Source organism: Macaca nemestrina, chromosome 11, assembly GCF_043159975.1.
Source record: "Macaca nemestrina isolate mMacNem1 chromosome 11, mMacNem.hap1, whole genome shotgun sequence".
Lineage (NCBI taxonomy): Eukaryota > Metazoa > Chordata > Mammalia > Primates > Cercopithecidae > Macaca > Macaca nemestrina.
In genome coordinates, this window is record NC_092135.1 from 79,938,251 (window position 1) to 79,953,860 (window position 15,610).

The 15,610-nt window shown below is 35.5% G+C and overlaps 1 protein-coding gene across 5 annotated transcripts in view; it reads left to right on the forward strand.

Annotated features, from left to right (window-relative positions):
- LOC105499541 (protein phosphatase 1 regulatory inhibitor subunit 1C) overlaps positions 1-15,610 on the forward strand; it is a 143,832-nt gene that overhangs the window by 31,353 nt on the left and 96,869 nt on the right. The window contains exon 3 of one of the 5 annotated variants that reach the window (XM_071073022.1): positions 7,970-8,109. The exons of the other annotated variants lie outside the window; for them this stretch is intronic. Coding sequence (XP_070929123.1) covers positions 7,970-8,094 — 125 coding nt within the window. The 3' untranslated portion in view covers positions 8,095-8,109. Of the gene's footprint in view, positions 1-7,969; positions 8,110-15,610 lie in introns of those variants that run through there. 5 annotated transcript variants of the gene reach the window in all.

Consider the following 15,610-nt stretch of genomic DNA (forward strand, 5'->3'; position numbering starts at 1 on the left):
CATGTGGTCACTGCTGGAGAATGGGGGAGGGGTGGCATCAGCAATTCAGGACTGTCTTTTCTACCTTCTTCCATGCCTCTTTCAGTGATATGACATTAAACCAGAGACTGTGAGTGCTCACTTGACTTTTGGTTCTTTCTTATGAAGTTGCTTTCTTGTGTGGATAGTTGTTCAAGTTGGTATTCCTACATGTGGGGAGGGGATGACTGCTAGAGGCTTCTATTTGACCATCTTGCTCTGCTTCCTCTTGAAATGCAATTTCTTTATCTGGAATGTAGTGTAGTATTATTCACTTTATATAAATATTAATATGAAGATTAAATGAAATAATACAGTTATTGGCACATGCTAGTTGTCTAATAAAAGTTTTCTTTTTCCGTCCATTTTAAACAAGAAAGTCCATTGAACTGGTATTTTTATACAAGTAGTTATATATATGTTTGAAAGAGAAACTGATTTCTAGTCTTTTCTAGCTGAAACATGATAATACTACAGCTTCTATAAAACACAGGAACCATTTAGTCAGAATACACATCTAACTTTGTCCTTGCTTCTGATAACAAACTGTGAGTCTGAGTTCCTGATTTTATGGTCAATTGTACTTATCCTTCTATTAGCAACTTAAAAGTGGCTAGACATCTGTTTAAGTTTTATGTCATTTTTATATGGTAGGCCCTAAAGTATCTAATTTGTGTGATTCATAGCCAAATTTCCAATTACAGAAGTAAAGTTTTAATCTTATTTTTATCCATAATCCAAAAGGAATTTTTCCTTGTCATCAAAAATTCATGATAGTATATAGTTTACTCATCTTTGAAGAGGTTGAGCCATCTTTGAAGTCTTTGCCAAATACTTGGTAGGCCAACAGGCTTTATAAGTTTCTACTAACACTAGACATTCTAACTTGATCAACTATATGTATATGTATATGTATATTTAGTATACATGTAGCAATAAGTTTACTGATTTTAAAAAATTACATTTCTGGAAACATACATATGTATGTATATATAATAAAAATTTATCAACACGTTTTAGAGTTAATAATTTAAGCCGGGCACGGTGGCTCAAGCCTGTAATCCCAGCACTTTGGGAGGCTGAGACGGGCGGATCACAAGGTCAGGAGATCGAGACCATCCTGGCTAACATGGTGAAACCCCGTCTCTACTAAAAAATACAAAAAACTAGCCGGGCGAGGTGGCGGGCGCCTGTGGTCCCAGCTACTCAGGAGGTTGAGGCAGGAGAATGGCATAAACCCGGGAGGCGGAGCTTGCAGTGAGCTGAGATCCGGCCACTGCACTCCAGCCTGGGCGACAGAGCCAGACTCAGTCTCAAAAAAAAAAAAAAAAAAAAAAAAAAAATTTATATTTGGGGACTGGTTTAAGTCCATATTTTAACCCTATAACCACTATCCAGCTACCTTTTCAAATTGCTAAAATCGCCATCAGAATTTTTTAAATTCACTCTAATTTTTATAGAACTTACTTCAAGATTTATACTTTTTTCTCCTTGCTCATTGTTTTTGCTTATATGACTTGAGGTTTGTACATAAACAAAAAATGAGTGATTTTAGAGTTAAGTAAGAGGCTAGCAGTACAATTGCATAGTAGCATGTTAAATTTTAAAGAATATAGGAGTGAATTGAAATAATTTTTCACTTATTCAATTACTATTGATTGAATAGTTATCATCAACAAATATTTGATATTGATAAATAGTTATGAATAATAACTGTTAAGCACTAACTACATGTTCTAGGTACAATAATAACTACTGATAAATAGTTATTATCAATAGTAACTATTAAGCACTAACTACATGTTCTAGGCACTGGAGATGCTGTGATGAAGAAAACAACTTATTCTGTGAGTTTGTGTTTTGTCAGCAAGAGAAATAAATTAAAATGTATAGTGCTATATTTGGCAAAATACATTCATTTACTTCCATGTATTTAATAGGAGTTTCCTGCAGAAAATGTTGTTATCATAGAACTGTCATACTGTATATCCATTGTTAGTCTCAAAAGAGATGTATGATGAAAAAGTTCTAGATTTCTGGGATAAGTCAACAAAAGGAAAATCATACTTTTCTGTTTTGCAATTGAAAACAATGTGCTGTTTATATTGAGAAATGATCACTATTCTAAATTAATGTCAGATAAAAAATATGGTTATCATTTAAGTTATAGTTGAAGTTTTTGAGACTTTATGTATTAAACATTCAGACTAAACAATGATAGTTATTTCTATTGATTTCCTTCCAATTTTATCTTTGTGATCTTGTCTTCTTAAATATTTAAAGCAAAAAATGGACAGCAATGTGAAAAAGAGACTTTATATTATAAAGCTTTCAGCTATAACGATCTACCTAAATTAAGACCAAATAAAAATATTGAGTATAATTCCTAAGTCTAGTTTCTATGCTGGATATGTTAGGATAAACTAGATCTCTGATTAGCGAGCTTACAAACTAGTGTAAGGAAACAAGACAAGGAAATTAGAACAGCTAACAGAAATGAGAAACAATATAAAGGAGTTGCAATAAGTAGATGCTTCATTATTTAATGGATGATGTCAACAGTAAATGCTATAAGTGTTTGGAGGAGTAAGAACTCTAAGAAGATTGATGTTTTTAGAATTGACTTCATGGAAGAGTTGGAGTTACATTCCAGGCATAGCTTGTGGAAAATCACAGAGGGAGACCTTACAAAGTTTAGATTGTTCAGGCCAGTTAGACTAGAGCAGATGGTTAACACAGATCAGTGAGAATTTAGGTGTATGGGGACCAGAGGGGTCAGGATGAATAGTTCTGAATTTCTCTTGCAAAATAAAAATTATTGTCATTCTATCAGCTAGAACACAAGTGGATTAAATGAGGTTCAGTCTTGTAGCATGCAATGTGAAATATGAAGTGGCATGAAAGTCAGTTAGGAGACCAGTGGAATAGTGTAGGAATGAATAATAAGGATCTGACTGGGGATGGGAAAGCAATCGATTGAAAAAGACTAATTTCTGAGGCATTGAGAAAAATGAATCAACTGATAACTTGAATCATTGATTGGCTAATGAGTATAAAATGAGGATGCTGAGAGAGTCAAGCAGGACTCTTAAGTATGGATAATTGGGGAGTTAGCAACTTGGAAAAGGAAAATATTTTTGTGGTGAAAATGAAGTTAGTCATTTACAAAAGTATAGTGAATATATACCTATATTATAACATATTAAACACAGTGAATGTAACATTACATTACTGAGATGTTATTATAAGTATATTTATGCCATGAAAAAATGCTTATACACAACAACTCAACTTCAAAAATAAAACCAAATATAGAGATTCTTTGAAAGAGTAAAGGTTTATATCATTATAGATACAGCTTGAAGTTACCTAAGTCTTGTCAATCTGTGGAGCTAGATGTGATCTTATTTACAGTAATTCCTGATGTTTCTTTGCATGGTAGCCATTATCTGCTAATGTGGGCCCTCCAGCCCCATGCAAAATACTTTCTCTCATCAAATATTTTTAGCATCACTTGGGTAGAGTATCACATGTGTACAATTTCCCATGATTTTTACAGCTCTACTGGGCACAGCTGTTACAACTTCGAGTCTTTTCAAGCAGAAGGCACATATTTTCTTAGTTTGTGGCCACCCTCAGCTCTGAGCCTGCTGGTGATACAATGGTACTATGCTGTTTGTTCAAAAATGATTATTCTTTTTATTAACCCTTTAGAAGGATCCCAAAATACATAGGGCAAGTCTATTACAGAGAATGGGTAAGTGTCTCATTCTGTTTTTACTTACAGCTCTTTTCCCCATTTTTGAAGAGAAAATGAGTTCAGGGAGGTTAGGTAATGAGCCTGATACTGTATAACGAATCAGCAGCAGAGCTAGAGTTTGAACTCAGAGATCTGATCACAAATCCAGTGTTCTTAAACACAACATTTTTATGAAAGACATCCAGTTTCATAAGACAGCATTGAAGTAAGCTCCAGGGATCAGATCCAGACGTTTATCAAATCAGCAAAACATATTAAATAGAAATTCCTGAGCTGAAGCCAAGCTTAGCAACTAATTTGATAAAGTGTTCTTCAGAGTAAGCAGTGGCATATAGATCCATTTCTGTAACAGCGGCTTGAGAACATCAGATATACCAAATAAATGAGATGCTTAAGAAATCAGTTTCCCGAAACTACAACCATTTGAAACTGGTTTAAACCAGTTAGCTATTTGTCTGACATTTAATATTGAAGCCTCATTAGACATAATTAGTTTTCAGAACAGCATGAGATTGCGAATGACTGTAAAGATTTAAAGGACTAGAGTGCCCTATGTGTATTTAAATTAAAGTAGCATCATTTTGATTTGGTAAGTTATTTTACTATATTTAAAAATATTCATACTGTGATTCCTGAGAAACAGATTATATAATTCCCACATTATAACTGCATAGAATTAGATGAAAGAAGAATAATATCTTAGATAAAATATGTTATTAGACATGTTCATGAATTCTGGAATTGGGGGTTAGAGAATGAGAAGGACTGTGCAACTTGTACTTTCCTCTCCCTTTTTCTTTTTGAGAGCCACATGAGGATTCTCTTTGAGCATGAAGGACCTAAGGGTAAAGGTAAATGTTTGCAGAAGCCTGGAGTAGAATAAGTGATTCCCTAGAGGCCCCTCACACTTTGAACACTATTTTGCATCTGTTTTCCTGACAGCCTCAGAAGAAACCACAACTCTTCTCAACGTGAAGTTTCTTCTGATGTTCTTTGATTCTTTTTCTCTTCTCTTTCCATAAGGGTTTTAAATTCCTATCCTTTCTGGTATCCTGATCCTCTCTTTCCCCTCTGTCTTCCTTTCTTCTGCTTTTTAAAGTGAGTAGGAACCCATATCTTAAGAGGAAGAAAAAGAAAAAACTCTTTCGTTCTGACCTTCCCCAACCTTTTCTATATGCTGTTTGATTTCTTTCTGGCTGTTATGAGTCAGCTTTCCAAAGGTTAGTCTGACTTTGTTTTTGGATTCCCATTAGTCACTGAACCCACTTCAATTTGGCTTTCTCTAAATCTCCTCTCTGGAAGGTCACTGTATCCAAATACACTTGTCTGTGCTTATCTGTCTTGATATCTAAGCTTCTTTTGAAAATGCTGACAGTTTTCTTCTTGAAATTCTCTCTACCCTTTTTTTTTGTCATGATCCCACACCCTCTTTTTCTTTAATAGCCTGGGTGACTTCTCTTTCTCAATATTGTTGGCTGGTAGCCCCTGTCCCTCCTACTCGCCATCATGGGAAAGAATGGGCTGGAGTGTAAATGAATCTTCTGTAACTCAGGCAGAACCTAGATGGTTGTCTCTCCTGCATGTGGTAGAAAGAGTCCTTCATTGTTTAGGAAGAAGTGAGGAGCAGACCCTTGTGAAGTTTCTTCAAGGTATAAGAATCATACAGCCAAAGTCATCAAATTTTATGGTTATTCTCTCCCTCTCTCTTTTTAAATGGAGTCTCACTCTGTCACCAGGCCTGGAGTGCAGTGGCACAATCTCAGCTCACTGCAACCTCCGCCCCCCCCAAGTTCACACAATTCTCCTGCTTCAGCCTCCCAAATAGCTGGGACCACAGGCGCGAGTAGCTGGGACTACCATGCCCGGCTAATTTTTGTATTTTTGGTAGACACAGGGTTTCCCCATGTTGGCCAGGATGGTCTTTATCTCTTGACCTCATGATCCTCCCACCTTGGCCTCCCATACAGGCGTGAGCCACCATGCCCAGCCAAAAATGGTTATTTTCTTAAGATTTTAGATTCCCTAATATAAGAAAGAAGATAATGGTAATTTCTCTCTGCCTTTTAAAAACTGCTCCTGAAAAGAAAAAGTATCAGACAGAAAAGAGCTAAAGAGCTGAAAAGAAGGCAGGTAAAGGAGCAGTTAATATAGTCTAGAAAGTATCAGGATATATTTATGTTTTCCTACACAAAACAGAAAGTGGTCATTGTAAAGAAATGAAGTAACACTTTAGACATTAGAGCTAATCACCTGATTAGCTCGATAATTATCTGTGAGGCAGCCAGAAATAGCAGGGGGAGGAGAGAGACCCCAGTAGAAAAGCTCTAAGCCAATAGGGCTACAATCAGAGTTAAAACATAAGAAAGATTCTAAAATGCGTTGGCAATGAACCACTTAAGCGAAGATATTTCTTTCAGTCATGATCTAAATTGTATGTTTTCTTAAGAAATGTCTAACTGAATTAGTATCTAGTGTTTACTTAATTTGTGCTATTGTTTAAATTAAACAAATAATTTAATTAAAGAAACCACTACATACTGTAAGACATAAATTGATGAAAATTTTTTGGTTAACACCATCTTCACCTGAATTCAATTTACATTTTCAATTAAATTAAAAAATATTTAGTGAGCGTAGGCTAACCACTTTGCAAGGCTCTGGGGGGAATCAGAGATAAAACAAAATTCATAAATCTGGGTGTAGACAATTTAACAAAGTTGCCTTCATTCTTTGTGAAATTAAAAAAGTAAAACCTGTAGGAAAATAATAAGAGAAAAGCTAGCAGCACCAAAAGAGACCAACCAGTAAATCTCCATGCCATGAACTTTAAAATGTGGCAGTGAGGGAAAGAAATAAAGTCTCTATCCCAACTCAGAGTGACTGTTTACTCCTACTCCATCCCCCACACACATACATAGCACAGAATAATCTTGTGTATTTGTATTTAAAACGTCCAGTTTGAAAAGACTTTGATTAAAGGTGATTTCTATACAAATTTCCAAATCTTACAGGAGACAAAAAACCCTGAAGAGTAGGAACTATTAACCACTACTGTAGAATCTCAGGATCTTAGTAGAAGCTTGAGAGACCATTAGAAATCATCATAGCCAGGCTTCCATTATTAATGAGAAGAATAAGTGTATCTCCCTTATAAATAATGAATGTTGCTAACAGGTGGAGTGAACCCTAATGCAAGAAATTTAACAATATGTTGAAGAAATATCAGAGCCAAGGCCAGCGATGCCCTCCTTCCCCACTCCTCCTTAGACATATGCTTAGATTATGCAAAAGTGGACGTAGAAATACCCAATTCTCACTTGTAACTTGTGGCAAGAAGATATTAAATTAAAGTGGAAATAATATCAAGAATGATCTATAGTTTATCATATCAAAATATAAAGAAATGGAATAGCAACTTTGTAAATACAACACATAGAGACAAATGTAAAAAACCACAATGTAGCTTGCTACAGACAGATTAAGTAAGCAATACGGAAAAACATATCATGCAAGAAACAGGAAAAAATTTACTCATCAATGCTCAATGATGCAGAAATACTGAGTAACAACATGAATCTCACGATCCCACAGCTAAAACTTCAGATGATAAGAAGAAACAGTGAAATAAAATGGAGAGAATATACCAAAATGGTACCACTACTGAATTGATGAATATATTACAAATTAAAAGGAAAACATAATAGGCAAGCTAAAGTGAAATTACTGATCTGGAAGAAAAGCTTGAGTTCATGTGAAGGGAAAAGACATGGAAACAACTTGACAAAAAGAGTGAGGGCAAAGATAATCCAACATAAGGACAATTGGTCTCACCCTTGACCGCCCCCCCCGCCCCCACCCACCAAAAGAAAACAACAAAACAAACCATATAGTAGCAAATTTTAAATTATAATACTGGAGACAAAAGGACATTGATGATCCAATAACAACTTGCCTAGTGTGCTTAAGATAAAATATTATTATTAAATTACTGATTTTTTGTTTTGAGACAGGATTTTCCTCTGGTTCCTCAGGCTGGAGTGCAGTGGCACAACCATAACTCACTGTAGCCTTGATCTCCTGGGTTAAAGCAATCCTCTCACCTCAACTTCTCACATAGCTGGGACTAGAGGCATGCACCATCATGCCTGGCTAATGTTTAATTTATTATTTTTAATTTCTTTTTTTTTGTAGAAACCAGGTCCCACTATGTTACCAGGCTGGTCTTGAACTCCTGTGCTCAAGCAATCCTCCCACCTTTGCCTCTCAAAGTACTGTGGTTACAGGTAATGAGTCACTGTTCCCTGCCTGAAATTTAATAATAAATAATTATTCAGATGTACAGGCATAAAAAGCAAATTTCCCCTTCTTATAATAGCACTAAATTACAGAATATGATAGCAGCAATATCCATATGATTCTAAAGGAAAGTGTAACCCAACGTTTATTTAAACCAGTCAAATTATTTTTGTATTTCAAGGTACAGATATTCTCAAGCATGTAAGAATTAAAAAGAGTTTTCTATGAGGCCTTCTAAAAAATAATGATGAAATTCAGCTAAATCTAAACAAGTTAAAAAGGACTCAGGATGAAGAAGCTGTGATACAAACAGTATTTGTGAGTATATATCTATCCTTAGAATTAAGATTAAATAACTATGTTTTGGAAGAGAATGTAAACATTATAAATCCCAAAATATAATAATTAGAACCAAAAAATGAAAGGGTTATGAAAACAGTTTGAGGAAAGATGAAAGTACTAATTTTTAAAATATTTCAGACCACAGTCAATTGATTACAACTACACTTGAAATATTGTTAAAATAATGTCTTTTTTTTAATAATGTTAAAATTATCTTTGAAGAGCTGTTACCTCTTGGTGAAGAAATACTTATTTGACATTTACTAACTTCTAGAAATTTACATCACTATCTTTTTGTTCATTAAGTTGAAGAAGTATTATAGAACCTTTAAAAACTAGCAATATCTTGGGAGGCTGAGGCGGGCAGATTTCCTGAGCTCAGGAGATCAAGACCAGCCTGGGCAACATGGTGAAACCTTGTCTATACAAAAATACAAAAAATTAGCCAGGCATGGCAGCATGCACCTGTAGTCCCAGCTCAGTTGAGGCAGGAGAATTGCTTGAACCGGGAGGCAGAGGTTGCAGTGAGATGAGATCACGATCAGGTTCTAGTTCCACTACTTACAAGCTGTGTGAGCTGCCCTGGATTATCCAGCCCGGGCAGCAGAGTGAGAATATGTCTTAAAAAAAAAAAAAAAGAAAAAAACCTAGCAATATCGTGAATAGTAGAAATCCATTAAATTAAAAAATTACTCTATTCTTCTATATTCGTCTATGTAACAAGAATTATCTGGCATAAGATTCACCTGATTATGATGATTACATTTGGATAGTAATAGTGCTTGACTTTCTTCACTATAGTGGACTGTTTTGCTTGAATTTTAAGAAGTGGACATTATTTTTATGTGAAGAAAAAAGTCGTTAAGTTGCTAAACATTCAGATAAAAATGTTTGGAGGAAAAAATAAAGTAAAAAAATTTAAATCATTTACTTAGTTTAGTTATAGCCTGGAGAATTTGTATGTATGACTTAGGATATCATCATTTCTTCAAATACATTTTTTAAAAGAATTCGACAATATGTTAAAGGAGAAATCAAAAGCCTTGCTGTAATTACTTAGGCATGATTTGTATTACAGTAGCCTCACTTCTTATTTTCTTATCAAATATCATTTTAGTCCCATTGCAATATAAACACTGATACAGCTCTTTGACCACACACATTGTTTTCCCAAGATCAACAGCTGGTGAAATGTTTTACTGGAAACTTCACAATTTATAAATTCTATAATTTATAGTTTATATATTCTACTATGAGTAATTCTACTACTTAACCAAACGTACCTAGAAAATGTTGTTAAAAGAAAAAAAAAGATTGATATTCACTTAGGAAACATGTATGTATGATAAAGAAATTGTACCATATCTTATATTTTCCACATTCCAGATCATAGCCCAATCTTAAACCGGGGAGATTGTTGGAGAGAGAAATTTTGGTGTCCTTTCCTGGGAAAGTCCCTTGGGTATCAGTTTAAAGTTTACTATTTATTTTTGCATTGGTAGAAGGTAAATTGTTCTTTCTTAAACATTTAAATTTGTGGTTACAGTGATGTAATACACCAACAAATCATAGCAGATAAACATGGAAACTGGCCTTCTGAAATGTTCACAGTTCAGCCAAAACTCAAGGGGGCCATCCCTGTCAACTGAGCTAATCCAATCTAAAGAAGAACTGAACATCAACTATTGCATTTGTTTCTAGACATGGTTAACTTTTTCACCTATTTCAAACCTTGCTCTAATGTCAGTCTCTCAATGAGACCTACCCTGACTACCATATTTAATTTGCCAACCGATTACTCTGCTCTACTGGTTCGTTTTTCCATAATACTTGTTACCATCCAACATACCATATAATTAACTTATTTATTGTGTTTATTGTTTATTTTATGTCTCCATTACTAAGGGGAAAAGATCTTTGTCAGGTTTTTGTTCACTGGTATATTCCAGGAGCCTAGAGCACTTTCTGATACATAGTTGGCCCCACCACATACTTATTTTTGATGAATTTATTTCCATTATGTTCAGTGTCTCCATTCCTTCTGAAAGGCAGTATAGTTAGCAGTGTGGGCTCAAAGTTAGACTGCTTGGGTCCAGGTTCTAGTTCCACTGCTTACAAGCTGTGTGAGCTGCACTGGATTATACAATGCCAGAGCTTTAATTTTCTCATCTATAAAAATGCTAATACTTCCACTACCTATTCTGAGTATTACAATAGAATGATGGGTTGAATAATGCCCAACATACTAAGTGCTCGATAAATATTAATGCTTTCTCCTTAAGTTATCAATATATTTAATCCTCTTATTTGAAAAACAAAACTTCTCTTGAGCTCTCTGGGCATTACCTCATCTTCTGCCCTTCAGAGACAAACTTCTTGAGAGAGTTGTTGCAAATTCTCTCTGTTATTTCTTTTTAGCCTGTTGGAGTCCGACTTTACTCCCAAATTCACTCCACTTCAGTTGCTTTGTTAAAAGTTACTGTTAATAATTATTAAATAATTGTCAAATCCAGTGATCTTTTTTTTAAATTTTTATTTATTATTATTATACTTTAAGTTCTAGGGTACATGTGCATAACGTGCAGGTTTGTTACATATGTATACTTGTGCCATGTTGGTGTGCTGCACCCATCAACTCGTCAGCACCCATCAACTCGTCATTTACATCAGGTATAACTCCCAATGCAATCCTTCCCCCCTCCCCGCTCCCCATGATAGGCCCCGGTGTGTGATGTTCCCCTTCCCGAGTCCAAGTGATCTCATTGTTCAGTTCCCACCTATGAGTGAGAACATGCGGTGTTTGGTTTTCTGTTCTTGTGATAGTTTGCTGAGAATGATGGTTTCCAGCTGCATCCATGTCCCTACAAAGGACACAAACTCATCCTTTTTTATGGCTGCATAGTTTAGGAACTGAGCAAGATGTGGCAAGGAAAGGAGGACACCACAAGGACACCACAAGGAGGACTCAGTGATCATTTTTGAAGTGCTTGATCCCTCTCTACTACTTAACATTGTTAGCTATGTTAACTTTCTTGCAATTCTTTTCTTCCTTGATTTTTGTGGTGTCCTCCTTTCCTTGCCACATCTTGCTCAGTTCCTAAGTTTCCTACAACACAAACACTGATCTTTCTAGAGCTTGTAATACCTATTCTCCTCATGACACCTTTACTTACTCTCTTAATTTTATTTACTCTCATAGTCTAAAACTGTCAGTCATATACTGATAACTTTCAAATCAGTGTCTTGAGCCAAAAATATTACCTGATCTTTAGATGTCCATGTTTAAAAATCATCTGGATGTTTAACTCTGGGCATCCCAGAGGCACATCAGCTTAACATGTTTAAAAGTGAATTTATTACTTCCTTTAACTTTCCAAACTTGCTCCCTGTTATGTATTCTTTAACACCCAACTAATCTTCAATTTTTGCCCATTTTATCTCTAAAATATTTCTCAAATGTGGCCCACATCTCCCTTATGACCACTACTTAACTCAGGTCCTTATCATCTCCATTCTTTTACAATAACGTTGTCTCACTCATTGTGCCAACTTTGCTATTACCCTTCTCTTTTCCAACAGTCATATTCTTAAAATGCACAACTGACCACATTATTTCTCTATTTATAAAGCCCTTCACAAATTTTCTAAGAAGTGCAGAAAAGGTCCAAGCTCATTTGTGTGATATTAAAGGCCCACTACGATGTTTCCTATTTACCTTTTCAATCTCATCCCTACTCTAAATCGCTTTGAACTGCTTCTAGGTACCAGGACCCAGAAAAGTTGTAGAAATGTATCCTTGTATTCTTGATGTTCTCTGTTCCTGCAGAACTCTTCTGATCTTTCAGTGGCTAATTCCTCCTTTGCCAAGATTCATATTTAGAATCAAGAAGCCTTTTTAACTATGAATTGGATTAAAAGGTGGCATCAGAGTATATAACAAGACAGAAGTAGCTTAGTCTAGGTGGTCAAAGAGGGCTTAGTCATGGAATTAATATTTGCAATGCAAAATAGGGAAGAGATTGAATGTATGTTTTTTAATTAGAAGGAAAAGTATGTACAAAAGCCCTGAGGTGGGAAGAAGAAGAATGTGTTTGAGGAACTAAAAGAAGGTCATTGAGACTGGATAGCAGAGATGTGGCAGAAAAATCAGCATGACATGACACATTTATCTTTTGATATTAAAACTGTTTCTCCACAAATAGACTATAAACTTTTAAGGGCAGGACTGGTTTGACTGATGTTTTAATTACTTGGACCTATTTGAATTAATTCTGATCAGTTTAAGTAGAAGGCTTAAATTGGAAGGATGTAATCAGAAATGTGGAAATGTCAGTAAATGAGCAGTCCTCAAGTAGACCCAGGTATCTAAAAGGCAGTCTCATCAAAATTATCCACAGAGGAAAAATGTAATTCCTCCGAAGTTATTAGGTTGCTGTTGGAAAGAAAATAGGAGGGTAGGCTACCAAAATCAGCAAATGTTCACATCTTTTATCATGGTCCTAGGCACATATTAGGAATGCAATGAAGGTTTTATGGATTGAACTGTACTCCTGTGGCTCCTTACACACCTTTAACGCACCTTTAATATGCTACATTGTGATTATTTGGGGTCTGTCTCTTTTTGAAAGAAAGACTGTATCTGATTGCACTTTTTATTCCCAATACCTAGCCCAGTGCCTGGCACCTCTTTGTTGCTCAATAAATACTTTGTGAGGGAATGAGAAGTGACTATATGCTCATGTGCACATCTGTTCAATAGTTCTGTAGTCTGACCATGAATCTGGGCTCTTCATCGCCACATCACCTTGCTTCCTCCCATCCCCATCATTGAATAGAGTGTCCAATTCACAGTGAAAGTTTATAGCATGAATGAATGGCAAAATGGTTGTTATTATACAAAGCTGGTTTTAGATTCAAATGCCTAAAATTTTTTTCACAATATTTCATCAGCTTTAGTAACTGTTTAATTCTCAATTTTTCAACTGTAAGCCTCTAACGAATCATGTAAGTGCCATACTTAAAAGAAATTGCCATGAGGAATTATGCATAATTTGTTTCTTCATAGAGTTTACTTCTTGGCATTTGATATAGTTTGGCTCTGTGTCCTCACCCAAATCTCATGTTAAGTTGTGATCCAGAGTGTTTGAGGTGAGGCCTGGTGGGAGGTGATTGAATGATGGGGGTGGTTTCTGATGTTTTAGCACCATCCCTCAAGTGCTATCTCATGATAAAGTTCTCATGAGATCTGGTTGTTTGAAAGTGTATATCACTTCCCCCTTCGCTCTCTCTCTCCTGCTGGCCAAGTGAAGATGCACTTGCTTCCCCTTTGCCTTCTGCCATGATTGTAAGTTTCCCGAGGCCTCCTCAGCCATGCCTCCTGTGCAGCGCATGGAAACTGTGAGTCAATTAAACCTCTCTTCTTTATAAATTGTCCAGTATCAGGTAGTGCTTTATAGCAGTGTGAGAACAGACTAATATGATATTCTTGCTGCCAACTCGAAAAAGCTTAATTGTTTCTGACTAATCCCAGAATGATTTTAATATAGACTCACGCTATGCATGCTATACTCCCTCATTTCATTATGCATTTATACACACACACACACACACACACACACACACATTTGCTTTTTCACATACAGGAATTTTGACTGAGCAGCAGAAGAAAAAATGGACTCTCCAAAACAAGCACTTTAAAGAAAGTGAGTTAGAAGGCTGAAACTACAAATTCAACCTGAATTTGATTTCATTTTATTTGGTAGCACAAAAGGCCCTTTTCCTTCTTACAATCTCTGTAAGAAGGAATAATCTATCTAGATAGTTTCTCCTCTTGAGGACTCAATTGGTCTGCTTTGAACTGGTTTCAAATCCTGATTTCTCCATTAACTATGTGACTTGCTTCTTTCATTGCCTGTAAATGGAGGCTGATAATAACCACCCAATAGTTTTGTTGAGATTAAATAGAATATAACATATTAAAATTCTTAGCACAGTCCTGATACTAAGTAGTTATTAAATAGTAGTTACTGGATTATTACTATTATTATTTGCTGCTTATTTCATATGCATAACTGAAATGCACAAACATTTTAAACATGAAATTACTACACAGGTATACTGATACTTAATTCTGCTTTTCTGCATAATTTTTAGTATTTAGATAATTAAAATAACTAAAATATATTTATCTAGGTGATCTCTAAGGTATCTCTATATTCTACTCTCAACATTTTGTAATTCTAGATTTATTGAGAATAGAAACAATGTTATTATTACAATTTAATCTGATATATACACTCTCTCTCTCTCTCTCTCTCTCTCTATATATATATATATATATATATGTATAAAATGTAATGGCAAATACCACAATTACTTTTGCACCAGCCTAATATGTGTGTGTGTGTATGTATAATACAAGTACTATTAAATGACACATTTGTAAGTTATACTTATAAGTTTCATTTTCAAGGTGAACTCACTAGAAGCCTGGATTTTTGTGTTACCCTTCTGTTATATTAGCATGTTTCAATAAAGATAAGACCTTAGATGTTCATTTTTTAGAAACAACACAAAGGTGAAAAAAGGAACACATAACAACATGTGAATTTCAAAGAGACAGTGGATTTGTAGGAATTGTATTAGACAGGCTAAATACCAGAACGGGTTGAGGCTTGAAAATAACATACCATTAAACATGTACATAAAATAGCTTTTAGGTTCTCTAGGAGCAAAAAGAAGCAGGGCATTCCCAGTTGCTTTGTTACAATGCCAGAATATTAGATGAAAAATAAAAACAAACAAAAAAGGCAGAGGTCGTTGACTCATATTTCTTTCATAGTTTTTCTACAAGACAAATTCTCCTCCAAGTGAGGATGAAATATAAATATTGTTAAAGAAGACTTGAATCTAAGTTCAGTAATAAAATAGGAGAGCTTGTTATTTAGCTTTCTAGGCTCAGGAAGCACTTTGGGAGGCTGAGGCTGGTGGATCAAGAGGTCAAGAGATCGAGACCATCCTGGCCAACATGGTGAAACCCCGTCTCTACTAAAAATACAAAAATTAGCTGGGTGTGGTGGTGCACGCCTGTAGTTCCAGGTACTTGGGAGGCTGAGGCATGAGAATCGCTTGAATCTGGGAGGCGGAAGTTGCAGTGAGCTGAGGTCGGGCCACTGCACTGCAGCCTGGTGGCAA